The sequence below is a fragment of the Notolepis coatsorum genome (genome assembly GCF_963971535.1).
Source record: "Notolepis coatsorum genome assembly, chromosome: 6".
In the NCBI taxonomy this organism is placed as follows: Eukaryota; Metazoa; Chordata; class Actinopteri; order Aulopiformes; family Paralepididae; genus Notolepis; species Notolepis coatsorum.
In genome coordinates, this window is record NC_140170.1 from 53,424,907 (window position 1) to 53,439,139 (window position 14,233).

The 14,233-nt window shown below is 45.5% G+C and overlaps 1 protein-coding gene across 10 annotated transcripts in view; it reads left to right on the top strand.

The window, feature by feature from the left end:
• The window catches only part of cnot1 (CCR4-NOT transcription complex, subunit 1), a gene marked incomplete at its 3' end in the record, with an annotated part of 160,705 nt that overhangs the window by 131,203 nt on the left and 15,269 nt on the right, over positions 1-14,233 (top strand). For 9 of the 10 annotated variants that reach the window (XM_084316060.1, XM_084316063.1, XM_084316056.1 and 6 more), the window contains exons 40-45: positions 32-280; positions 3,773-3,936; positions 6,665-6,782; positions 9,135-9,236; positions 10,318-10,491; positions 11,542-11,691. In XM_084316060.1, coding sequence (XP_084172186.1) covers positions 32-280; positions 3,773-3,936; positions 6,665-6,782; positions 9,135-9,236; positions 10,318-10,491; positions 11,542-11,691 — 957 coding nt within the window. Of the gene's footprint in view, positions 1-31; positions 281-3,772; positions 3,941-6,664; positions 6,783-9,134; positions 9,237-10,317; positions 10,492-11,541; positions 11,692-14,233 lie in introns of those variants that run through there. The other variant, XM_084316057.1, reaches the window with a different exon arrangement.

A 14,233-nucleotide genomic window follows, 5' to 3' on the forward strand; every position in this document is an offset into this window, starting at 1 on the left:
TTTAACCCTCCGGTCCGCCCCTCTCCCCCAGATGCACCAGCAGGGCATCCTGAAGACGGACGACCTGATCACGCGGTTCTTCCGGCTGTGCACAGAGATGTGTGTGGAGATCAGCTACCGAGCCCAGGCTGAGCAGCAGCACAACCCGGCCGCCAGCGCCGCCATCATCAGGGCCAAGTGCTACCACAACCTGGACGCCTTCGTGCGGCTCATCGCCCTGCTGGTGAAGCACTCCGGGGAGGCCACCAACACGGTCACCAAGATCAACCTGCTCAACAAGGTGCCTCCATTAGCTCAGCCACGGTGGACCACACATGGATACAATGGGATATTAAAGGGCAACGTCCAATATATTATTTCCTAGGAAAGTTCAGTCAATACATGTGAACATGAGCTACTCTTTCCTAAAGCCAGAAACCAGAGGCTCAAACTTGCGATGTCATCGGGTATAAAGTCTGGAGTTGCTCCATTGACAATGAACGGGAGACTGGTTTTATGCAGCCACAGACTGTTTTTAGTTTTTATACCCAAATTAGCTTTATTCTACAGTAGAATACTCAGTTCAGACACAGAACATGTTCCCATATACTAGGTGCTGGGTATTGTAGTAGGACTGACCTGACTGTCTGTGTGTAGGTGCTGGGTATTGTAGCAGGACTGACCTGTCTGTCTGTGTGTAGGTGCTGGGTATTGTAGTAGGACTGACCCGTCTGTCTGTGTGTAGGTGCTGGGTATTGTAGCAGGACTGACCTGACTGTCTGTGTGTAGGTGCTGGGTATTGTAGTAGGACTGACCCGTCTGTCTGTGTGTAGGTGCTGGGTATTGTAGTAGGACTGACCCGTCTGTCTGTGTGTAGGTGCTGGGTATTGTAGTAGGACTGACCCGTCTGTCTGTGTGTAGGTGCTGGGTATTGTAGCAGGACTGACCTGTCTGTCTGTGTGTAGGTGCTGGGTATTGTAGTAGGACTGACCTGTCTGTCTGTGTGTAGGTGCTGGGTATTGTAGTAGGACTGACCTGTCTGTCTGTGTGTAGGTGCTGGGTATTGTAGTAGGACTGACCTGACTGTCTGTGTGTAGGTGCTGGGTATTGTAGTAGGACTGACCCGTCTGTCTGTGTGTAGGTGCTGGGTATTGTAGTAGGACTGACCTGTCTGTCTGTGTGTAGGTGCTGGGTATTGTAGTAGGACTGACCTCAGACCTGTCTGTGTGTAGGTGCTGGGTATTGTAGTAGGACTGACCTGTCTGTCTGTGTGTAGGTGCTGGGTATTGTAGTAGGACTGACCTCAGACCTGTGTGTGTGTAGGTGCTGGGTATTGTAGTAGGACTGACCTGTCTGTCTGTGTGTAGGTGCTGGGTATTGTAGTAGGACTGACCTGTCTGTGTGTAGGTGCTGGGTATTGTAGTAGGACTGACCTGTCTGTCTGTGTGTAGGTGCTGGGTATTGTAGTAGGACTGACCTGTCTGTCTGTGTGTAGGTGCTGGGTATTGTAGTAGGACTTACCTGTCTGTCTGTGTGTAGGTGCTGGGTATTGTAGTAGGACTGACCTGTCTGTCTGTGTGTAGGTGCTGGGTATTGTAGTAGGACTGACCTGCAGGCATTAAAGCGTTCCGTCTTGGGACGGATATCCGTCCATTTGATTTGGAGATTCCGTCATTTGATTCGGAGTCGTGACGGATTTTAACCTGAGCCAATCAGAGGCGTCAAATATCCTTTTTTCCCCTACCGCGGCCGCACCAAACAGTCATTTGCGAGCAATCGGCAAATTCTCAGGCAAATGCAACCAACCAGAAGGCGAGATTGTTCTGAGTTTACAGCCCTTTCACCCGCCTCCGCTGTGCTCAGCACCAATGGGAAGCGCCCATTTTGAGACTCTCTAGCGTCTAGCTCTACTCGCGAGTAAACTTGACTCATCAACAACATGCGGCAACTTTTACGAGACCGTAAGTTCATTTGACTTATTCTAGTCTAAAGAAACATATATATTACTATTGCTATTGATACATCTAGGTAACGTGAATGCCACAAAACGAATGCCTTTTGTTAATCAGAACGTTATTTACGCGACAAGCAGTGTGTTGTTGTCGTTGTTGTTGTTGTTGTTGGTGGTGTTTCGTGTGTGTGCTTGCGCCGCTCGCTTTCTGATAAATGTATGAATGTTGATAAATCTAGATAACGTTAATGCCACAAAACGAATGACTTTGTTAATCAGAACGTTATTTGCGTTATCAATTGTTTTTAAGCTCAATAAACGTCTTTCTCCCATTTGTCCGGGAGATCTCTGGGTAACAGTACTGTATATTTGCATATCATATATGTCACAAATGTAACATTACTATATACCTGTATGTCATGTATGTCACTATGAATTGAAAACGGGGGACCCTGATGTAAACAAGACGAACGTCTTTCTCTGGTCTGCATCCCCTTAACAATTGTGTGTATTGAGCTGTACTGTATTGTACCCATTCTGCAATCTGTTAAATATTGATTGATTGTTATTAACAGATTGCAGAATGGGTACAGTACAGCTCAATACACACAATTGTTAAGGGGATGCAGACCAGAGAAAGACTTTCGTCTTGTTTACATCAGGGTCCCCCATTTTCAGTTCATCATAACATATATGACACACATGACATACAGATAGACAATACTGCTACATCTATACATTTATGACATACCAGATTTACAAATACAGTAGCCTATTGTTTGTGATACAAAAATAGTCTAAAAAGAGTATATACATTTGACGAAGAAACTGTACATTGGATGTGGTTGGGTGGGATGGGGGGGGGGTTGTAACTATACATTGGATTATCGACAACCTTACTTGGTCCCAATAAGAGGGTCTTGTGTATTAAATAAAGTTTTCATTCATTCATTCACTCTGGATCTTGTAAATCCAGTAGCAATACACACAATTGTTAAGGGGATGTAGACCAGAGAAAGGCGTTTGTCTTGTTTACATCATCAGGGTCCCCCATTTTCAATTCATAGTGACATTTATGACATACACAACATACATGACATTTATGACATAGGGACATACATGCCTTACAGGTATATAGTAATAGTACTGTTACATTTTGTCACATATACGATATGCAAATATACAGTACTGTTACCCAGAGATCCTAACAGTAAATATATACATATGATGAGGAGGAGACTGTACATTAGGAGGGGGTGAGTGAGTGGGTGGTAAATAAATATATACAAACGGTGGGGAGGAGACTGTCCATTGTTGTTGTGGCATAATTGCGAAACGTGTTTAGTCCCTTGTTTGTATGATAACAAGCCGTTTAGTTCATGGTTCAAAGTGGGGAGGGGTGCTAGCTCGCCATCAATCAGAAGCTAGCCACAAGACTTGCATTCACGCTCTCCAGCACACAACAGTAGGGTCTATAGTCACAGTCAAGACAGTAGGCTCGCTCTACAAGTAGGCTCCCTTAAAACGCTAACACTATTAAAAAAAAAATACAGTAGAGGTTAAAATAAGAATATGACTTGGCCAGAAAAAAAGTTCAGTCAGGAGATTTTTTTTTGCTTTAATCCCTGGACCTGTCTGTCTGTGTGTAGGTGCTGGGTATTGTAGTAGGACTGACCTGACTGTCTGTGTGTAGGTGCTGGGTATTGTAGTAGGACTGACCTCAGACCTGTCTGTGTGTAGGTGCTGGGTATTGTAGTAGGACTGACCTCAGACCTGTCTGTCTGTGTGTAGGTGCTGGGTATTGTAGTAGGACTGACCTCAGACCTGTCTGTGTGTGTGTAGGTGCTGGGTATTGTAGTAGGCGTGCTGATCCAGGACCATGACGTGCGTCAGACTGAGTTCCAGCAGCTGCCCTACCACCGCATCTTCATCATGCTGCTACTGGAGCTCAACGCCCCAGAACATGTCCTGGAGACCATCAACTTCCAGACGCTAACAGCCTTCTGGTAGGGATAGAGAGAGAACACACACACACACAGGTTGATCATCCTCCAGGCCATGGGCATTACCCCTCAGTGTGTTTCATGGACATCACATTACCCCTCAGTGTGTTTCATGGACATCACATTACCCCTCAGTGTGTTTCATGGACATCACATTACCCCTCAGTGTGTTTCATGGACATCACATTACCCCTCGGTGTGTTTCATGGACATCACATTACCCCTCAGTGTGTTTCATGGACATCACATTACCCCTCAGTGTGTTTCATGGACATCACATTACCCCTCAGTGTGTTTCATGGACATCACATTACCCCTCAGTGTGTTTCATGGACATCACATTACCCCTCAGTGTGTTTCATGGACATCACATTACCCCTCAGTGTTTCATGGACATCACATTCCCTCAGTGTTTCATGGACATCACATTCCCTCAGTGTTTCATGGACATCACATTACCCCTCAGTGTGTTTCATGGACATCACATTACCTCAGTGTTTCATGGACATCACATTACCCCTCAGTGTGTTTCATGGACATCACATTACCCCTCAGTGTGTTTCATGGACATCACATTACCTCAGTGTTTCATGGACATCACATTACCTCAGTGTTTCATGGACATCACATTACCCCTCAGTTAGGGATGTCCCGATCCGATCACGTGATCGGGATCGGCGTCGATCACGTGCTTTTCAGAGGATCGGGGATCGGGAAAAATTAATTATAAAAATCGGCAGTCAAAAAAAGAAAAATTTTATTCAACAAACATGACCATGTCCACGTCTTAAACTCATACGGAGGCCTTAGTTTTGGTTTTAAATTACATATAATATATCATCATTAATGTATTTATTGTCACACAGAGCAGAATAATTGTCCACAACAAACACATTCCCCTTTAATTTACACCGTTGCAACAAACACATTCCCTTTAATTTAGACCGGCTACACGCTACACGCTCCACATCACAACAACAGTACAAAACGTCGCTCCCGAAACACGGTTAATATCCACTGACTTGAGCAGCTAGACTTAATGTCAGAGGGTTGGAACTAAGCATTTTAAAATAGAAAGTCAAGCCAGTTGCAATGTTTGCAAGGAGGACAGGCTGGAGGCGAAGTTTTCAGACTAACTTTTCACCTGGAGGATAACTTGACTGAGGATTATCGTCTGCGTTTCAGACCAGAATGGACCATTACGTAAGTCGAACACTGAATGTATACTAATGTGCAAACATATATTGAAACTTTTAATATTTCTCATATGAAGCAGAAGCACATTTCTCAGGGTGAATGTAATAACAAAAGCCTCCGCGCTAGCGCCCCGGACTATAGGCAACAGATGGGCTTGTCTCGCTCTGCCAGTTTCTGACAAAAATGCGTCAAAATTGATTAATGTGAAAGATCGGATCGGAAACGATCGGATCGATGGATATTTAAAATCGCATGATCGGGATCGGATCGGAAGCAAAAAAAGGCGATCGGGACATCGCTACCCTCAGTGTTTCATGGACATCACATTACCCCTCAGTGTGTTTCATGGACATCACATTACCCCTCAGTGTTTCATGGACATCACATTACCCCTCAGTGTTTCATGGACATCACATTACCCCTCAGTGTGTTTCATGGACATCACATTCCCTCAGTGTTTCATGGACATCACATTACCTCAGTGTTTCATGGACATCACATTCCCTCAGTGTTTCATGGACATCACATTACCCCTCAGTGTTTCATGGACATCACATTACCTCAGTGTTTCATGGACATCACATTACCCCTCAGTGTTTCATGGACATCACATTACCCCTCAGTGTTTCATGGACATCACATTACCTCAGTGTTTCATGGACATCACATTACCTCAGTGTTTCATGGACATCACATTACCCCTCCGTGTTTCATGGACATCACATTACCCCTCAGTGTGTTTCATGGACATCACATTACCCCTCAGTGTGTTTCATGGACATCACATTACTCCGCAGTTGAATGTGTTGTAGAAACATGTTGAATGAGTCTTGTTTCCATGGATACATGTTGAATGAGTGTTGTTTCCATGGATACATGTTGAATGAGTGTTGTTTCCATGGATACATGTTGAATGAGTGTTGTTTCCATGGATACATGTTGAATGAGTCTTGTTTCCATGGATACATGTTGAATGAGTTGTTTCCATGGATACATGTTGAATGAGTTGTTTCCATGGATACATGTTGAATGAGTCTTGTTTCCATGGATACATGTTGAATGAGTTGTTTCCATGGATACATGTTGAATGAGTTGTTTCCATGGATACATGTTGAATGAGTTGTTTCCATGGATACATGTTGAATGAGTTGTTTCCATGGATACATGTTGAATGAGTTGTTTCCATGGATACATGTTGAATGAGTCTTGTTTCCATGGATACATGTTGAATGAGTGTTTCCATGGATACATGTTGAATGAGTGTTTCCATGGATACATGTTGAATGAGTGTTTCCATGGATACATGTTGAATGAGTGTTTCCATGGATACATGTTGAATGAGTGTTTCCATGGATACATGTTGAATGAGTGTTGTTTCCATGGATACATGTTGAATGAGTGTTGTTTCCATGGATACATGTTGAATGAGTGTTGTTTCCATGGATACATGTTGAATGAGTGTTGTTTCCATGGATACATGTTGAATGAGTGTTGTTTCCATGGATACATGTTGAACTGAGTGTTTCTTCCTCAGCAACACCTTCCACATCCTGCGGCCGACCAAAGCCCCCGGCTTCGTCTACGCCTGGCTGGAGCTCATATCACATCGCATCTTCATCGCCAGGATGCTGGCACACACCCCGCAGCAGAAGGCAAGACACTCATACAGTTTAAAATATAATGGTCTCCTCCCTACCTCCTATTTCCCCATGTGGAATGCACCTGATTGGATCAAGGACATGCTGGTGCTCTAGTGTGACATCTAGTGGCTGAATCCGATCTATAGCACCTTTAGTATATTTTCTGGAAGTATACTAAAGTTGTGTTAATTGAAACCACTTAACCCCTTAACACATTGGCGACCGCTGGGATGCGTCTAATATAGTGGTTGAGGACCAGCTTTTGTAAACAGACCGGTGTCTTTTTGTACAGCTAAATCTATACTTTATAGTATTGCTATCTGTCCATTCTCATTGTCAATTGAGTTCATAAACCGTCCCTTCAAAGAAGAAAAAAATGCATCAATAGGTTGTCATTTTATAGCGCCGTGAATATAAGCATTTTGTCTCGTATCTTTTCTGGAAGGCTAGTTATAGGGCTAATAGCTGCTAACGTTATATTCAACTGCATTTCCGTTTTACATATGCTAAAGAAATAACTCAAACTGCATATCATCGGGACTGTCCCAAAGCATGTATGCATCAAAGGGGGGGGGCGGGGGATGTTGTTTATTATTATTGATTACCAATAACAGTGGTCATGTAACTAGCCACATACGCTGCTCGGCTGGTTGCGTATCATAGCAAGCTCTGATCCGGCTGTAATTTATGTGAAAAAGATCTTACCATGAGCCGGTGAGATACCCCCGAGCATTTCCCTGTTATCGATCGGCATCTGGTAGATCGATATGTCCATTGGCTGATGATAAATCCCCTTATTCCATGGTGAAATCTGCAATTCGAAACGTAATCCACGGTACAAGATGCTGATTCAGAATCCGGGTACTGAAAATCTCCATTGAAAGGGAAAAAAAATAAGTCATCCATTCGCCCACAGGGCACATTGCAGTGGAGTGATAAGAGTATCTGGCCGTTATTGCACATCCTCGAATTCACAGACTAGGGAATATATGCAGTGCCGCTCCGCGACCTTGACCCGGTTATTAAAATGATATAAAAGCAATAACAACTTGCCACGGCTTTATATACGTGATTCTGTCCACAACGCATGGATTCGAAACCCGTATTAACTCGTGGTCGGGCGGCAAAGTGTTAAGCCCCAGCGGTCCGCTCCGGACCGACAATAATTTCATTTATTTTTCATGATTGTCTCACGGGGTCAAACAAACCTGAACGTTATTGCCATAAAATAGAACGTAGTTTGTTTCTTTACCTTTCTGTGAACGTCTAGAAAAACGTGGCTCAATCTGATGAAAAATGGCAGAGCATTTTTCATTACAAAAAAGTAACTGTACTTACAGTAGATTTCATTCAGTCTTTGCTGCCCTGTTATGGGCCCCTGGTGATACTAAATCCAGATTGAACTCTATTGGAAAGAGGAGATTTGGCCCGATCCATGGATGTATGACTTGGCCATAATGTCATTTATAGGCCAGATATTCTATTATATTCATATTTCAAATTGCATGTGTCCGTATGGCAAAATTCAGTACTGTATCTACAAAACCGTGCTGAATGAGCTCGGTGGTCATTTTTCATGTCTGGTCAATGTTAGCATGGTTATTTACCGTCAAAGATGCAAAAGATATATATATATATTTTATATATATTTTATTCTCCTTTTGGTTCATTACAATTTACTCAAGCATAGTAACGGACACAATATTACTGATACTGGGAATACATTCCCTGAGGTCCATAGATGTCCCTAGATACCAAGAACATGCAAATGGCCCTTGTAGAAGTGGAGCAATCTCATTTACTTAGGTATGTATTTTAGGCTGATTTTCAGAAAATAGGGCTAGGGCTTAAACGGTTAAGTTGTACTTCAATGACATGTGTGTTTTATTTTAGCCACTTGATGTCGCACTACTGGGTGCTCGTATAGGATTGCATAGGAATCAAACTAAGTTCAGATCAAACTGTCAAACTAGGCAGTGCAGATCAAACATCAAGATCCAGCCATTGCATGTTTTATTTCCCGCTTAAAATGTTGTCAAACATATTTCAGTTTTAGGTAGAAAAAGAGCAGGTTTACAAGCCCCTTATTTCTTTTTGAAAACTGGAGAACCAGGGAACGCCCAACTAGCCTCGCATTTATATATAGTACACTTACAATTTTAATTAAGTACAAGTTAGAATAAGTGTACTTAGATTGCATATTAATGACGGGGGTGACACCCTGGCACCCACCGTCATGGAAACTAGCTGTACATTTTCCTGCGGCACGCCACAGTCTAGGTAATTAATGGGAAACACTGCTTGGTACTAGAAAAGCACTATAGAAATGTATTTGTGATGTGAATTATTTGTGTTTGTGAATAGGGTTGGCCCATGTACGCCCAGCTGCTGATTGACCTCTTCAAGTACCTGGCCCCCTTCTTGCGGAATGTAGAGCTCAACAAACCTATGCAAATCCTCTACAAGGTACCGTTCTAACTAGGATGCTGCACACTTTCCACTGGAGATATCGTTCCACTCTTAACATCACGCATTTGTGGATAATGAGTAATGATGCCAAACAAATGTATTTTCCTGCATGCTAATTTCTTTAACCCTTTCACTGCCACACAACAGAAGGTTAACCCTCGACTATCACACAACCAACGGCGATGCTCCATCATTAGCATCATTAGCCCCGCAGATGCGGGGCTAATGATGCTAATGATGGAGCATCGCCGTCGGTTGTGTGATAGTGAAGGGCTAACCTTCTGTATTGTCACAGTGAAAGGGTTAACCCGCTGTCGTGTGGCAGTGAAAGGGTTTTAAGCTAGCCCGTTGATACATGAAGGGCCCTCTCTCAGGGGCCACATGTCCCCCCCCCCCCGCTGGCAGGGCTGTCTCTTATGTCTCCCCTGTCTTCACTTTGTCCACGTGCCTCTTGGAGAGTTGTAACCGTCTCTGTGTTCCCTGCAGGGCACCCTGCGTGTGCTCCTGGTCCTGTTGTAACCGTCTCTGTGTTCCCTGCAGGGCACCCTGCGTGTGCTCCTGGTCCTGTTGTAACCGTCTCTGTGTTCCCTGCAGGGCACCCTGCGTGTGCTCCTGGTCCTGTTGTAACCGTCTCTGTGTTCCCTGCAGGGCACCCTGCGTGTGCTCCTGGTCCTGTTGTAACCGTCTCTGTGTTCCCTGCAGGGCACCCTGCGTGTGCTCCTGGTCCTGTTGTAACCGTCTCTGTGTTCCCTGCAGGGCACCCTGCGTGTGCTCCTGGTCCTGTTGTAACCGTCTGTGTTCCCTGCAGGGCACCCTGCGTGTGCTCCTGGTCCTGTTGTAACCGTCTCTGTGTTCCCTGCAGGGCACCCTGCGTGTGCTCCTGGTCCTGTTGTAACCGTCTGTGTGTTCCCTGCAGGGCACCCTGCGTGTGCTCCTGGTCCTGCTGTAACCGTCTCTGTGTTCCCTGCAGGGCACCCTGCGTGTGCTCCTGGTCCTGCTGTAACCGTCTCTGTGTTCCCTGCAGGGCACCCTGCGTGTGCTCCTGGTCCTGCTGTAACCGTCTCTGTGTTCCCTGCAGGGCACCCTGCGTGTGCTCCTGGTCCTGCTGCACGACTTCCCAGAGTTCCTGTGTGACTACCACTATGGCTTCTGCGACGTCATCCCGCCCAACTGTATCCAGCTCCGCAACCTCATCCTCAGTGCCTTCCCACGCAACATGAGGCTCCCCGACCCCTTCACACCCAACCTCAAGGTAGGGCCACGCAGCAGCATGAGGCTCCCCGACCCCTTCACACCCAACCTCAAGGTAGGGCCACGCAGCAACATGAGGCTCCCCGACCCCTTCACACCCAACCTCAAGGTAGGTCCACGCAGCAACATGAGGCTCCCCGACCCCTTCACACCCAACCTCAAGGTAGGGCCACGCAGCAACATGAGGCTCCCCGACCCCTTCACACCCAACCTCAAGGTAGGGCCACGCAGCAACATGAGGCTCCCCGACCCCTTCACACCCAACCTCAAGGTAGGGCCACGCAGCAGCATGAGGCTCCCCGACCCCTTCACACCCAACCTCAAGGTAGGGCCACGCAGCAACATGAGGCTCCCCGACCCCTTCACACCCAACCTCAAGGTAGGGCCACGCAGCAACATGAGGCTCCCCGACCCCTTCACACCCAACCTCAAGGTAGGGCCACGCAGCAGCATGAGGCTCCCCGACCCCTTCACACCCAACCTCAAGGTAGGGCCACGCAGCAGCATGAGGCTCCCCGACCCCTTCACACCCAACCTCAAGGTAGGGCCACGCAGCAACATGAGGCTCCCCGACCCCTTCACACCCAACCTCAAGGTAGGGCCACGCAGCAGCATGAGGCTCCCCGACCCCTTCACACCCAACCTCAAGGTAGGGCCACGCAGCAGCATGAGGCTCCCCGACCCCTTCACACCCAACCTCAAGGTAGGGCCACGCAGCAACATGAGGCTCCCCGACCCCTTCACACCCAACCTCAAGGTAGGGCCACGCAGCAACATGAGGCTCCCCGACCCCTTCACACCCAACCTCAAGGTAGGGCCACGCAGCCCACCTCCACGGACCCGTTAATAACTGATGTTTTTATATGTTTAGTATGTTAGGGAAAAGCCCACAGAAAGTGTTCTGTTGGAGGCAGTAACACAAAGTTAGCTGACAACTATCTGCACTGTGATTCTGTTCTGCACCTGGTATGTACTTTAACATTCTGTCATTCAAGTTTCAAACCAGCCTGAGAAAATAGCTTAAAGGTTTAGTTTGTTTGTCTCTCTGCAGGTGGACATGCTGAGTGAGATCAACATCGCTCCTCGGATCCTCACCAACTTCACTGGCGTCATGCCCTCCCAGTTCAAGAAGGACCTGGACTCGTACCTGAAGACGCGCTCGCCTGTCACCTTCCTCTCCGAGCTGCGCAGCAACCTGCAGGTAGTCTCCTGTCTGTACAGCTGATGCTGTGGAACTGATGCTTCAGGGACAATAAAGTACAATAAAGATGCTTAGAAGATGCTGGAAGTACCATGAGTATTATCAATAACTGGGTATTATCAACTATTAACTATGTAAGGGATAATGTTTAGCTACGAGGTCATTGTCGCAAAATAATTGACCGACAGAGTTTAGAATACCGAGGCGCCTCGCCGAGGTATTCTAAACGTCAGTGAAGGTCAATTATTTTGCGACAATGACCGAGTATAGGCTATACATTATCCCGCTTATTACATGGCTAACTTAATAACAATATACCTAATTCATTTTACACCATCGACGAGACAAGATCAAATGCAGACGCAGTTCTGTTCTGTCGCTCCGTGCTGTCATCGCCGGCAGGTGTGTCTGATTGGCTGCACTGATGCAGTTTGTCAGTGGGCTTGATTGCTACAGCTGCTAACAGCGGTCATTATTGCTCGGCAGAGGTCCGTTATCGAGTAATAACGGACCTCTGATGAGCGCTATTGACCAATCACAATCAAGCATTTCGGCAAATGTTAAAACGCCATGTAATAATGGAGGACAATATATCCACAGCAGTGCAGCCAAAATAAGTGTTTGATGCTGGCCTCTCTGCCGTCCAGGTAGCGTGAATACTTTCGACAACAAATGTTTGTTTCCGCATTCGAGTTTTGCGCTCTGATTGGCCAGGTCATGTGACATGTGCGCCAATCATGGGACAGCAAGTTCTGCGCCTATTTCCGGGTCTAACAGCCTGCAAACTACCTGGCGTTCTATCGTCCTGCTCTAAGACAAACTCTAACCTTAACCAACTTCAAAAGAGTGCCTAAGCTTAACCGTCGAAAGAAGGGCAGGCGTTCTATCGCCCTGCTCTAAGACAAACTCTAACCTTAACCAACTTCGACCGAGCGCCTAAGCTTAACCAGTGTAGAAACTTGCGGTCCCACGATTGGCGCACATGTCACATGACCAGAAACACGCGGGCCAATCAGAGACGCGGAAACAAACATTTGTTGCCGAAAGTATTCAGGCATCCAGGTATCCAAACTGAGTGAATGTAGGAGAGACTGAGTGTTTAACCCTCTGAAGCCGGTTATGCTCCTCCTCCTTAACACTTTGACTGCCCAAGCTTAATTCCTTTTTAGCCCCTTGAATGCCCAAGGCCACTTCAATGTTAACGTTAATATCGCCTAATCTATGTTTTAAATTATGGCTATGTGTCTAATCTGCCCGTCGCTTATCAAAGACTCATTTTCCAGTCAACATTGTCGTAGCAGATTGTTTTTTTATCGCTTTTTTCCATTTTCTAGCATTTTGAAAATCACTCGTTTTCACGGGGAAAATAAGACATTCCATGATAATCGCCTTTTACTGGAATATTCCAAAACGTTGTCATTGTTCGGCCTATTTATGAATCGTTTTCAAATAAACGCTAGATTATCGATAGTATGTGTGCGCATGCACGCTCGTGCCGTGAGTTGAAAATCGAATCTCCTAGTTACTGACCGCTCACAGTCAATCAGCTATATCACATAAAAGCTTATATCTCTGTGAAAACGAGTGATTATCCTAATACTTGTAACATGGATTCCTTACCTGAGATCAGATGGTATCCAAATGGTTTATTCCAATTCCTGATCGCCATTAGAAAAAATCTATCTTTTTATTGATCGACCGTGTATACTGTAAAACACATATTCCCGCTGCTCTGAGAGTCCAGCATGAATCTGGTAGGCGCCGGCTGCGTGAGTGAGAAGTAAAATGTGGAGTGCAGGTTTTTTTTCCTCCATTTTCATTGAGTTCAATCCAAAAGGGTGAATTACCACCTGGGAGACGATAGGGGGCGCTTTTTTCACATCGGAGCGCCTGAGGTAGCTGAATTTCCAACGGTAGACTCGGTTGATGAAATATGATTTCAGATTGCTAAAAAAAAAAAAAAAAAAGAGAACAAACGAATATTCTCGTGAGTGGGCATTCAACCCGGGGGGTGATAAACCGAATAATCCTTCCCAGAATGCAATGTAATGTCACTAGACCAATTCACACCTGGAACAAAGGCCCAGTTTATAGTCTGTTGTTCTTTTGTTATTCCAATGACTGGACACACACACACACAGACTGAAGTATTGTTGGTATTCCATATTGTAACTACCGGTATATTTATTGTAAGGCAAATATAACAGACTGAAGTACCCTATAAATATGTACATCAGGGAACAATTAGGGGTGAATGGGGGTAGTTAGTGTGATCAATACATTATAGGCTTGTAGCCTGCTTGAATGAACTGTAACTAGAGTAGGTAAGGGATATGTACAATTACATTTAGTCATTTAGCTGACGCTTTTATCCAAAGCGACTTACAAGGGGGGAGGGAAAAGTTTGCAACCTCGAAAAATATGAGGTTCTCCTTCGATTTGATCTGACATTAAAATGACCACAAGCCTAATATGTTTTGCCCTTATTTTTTTTTTCCTTTTGTCTCTAATGGGTGTTAAGTACTCAAAATAGATAAAATTA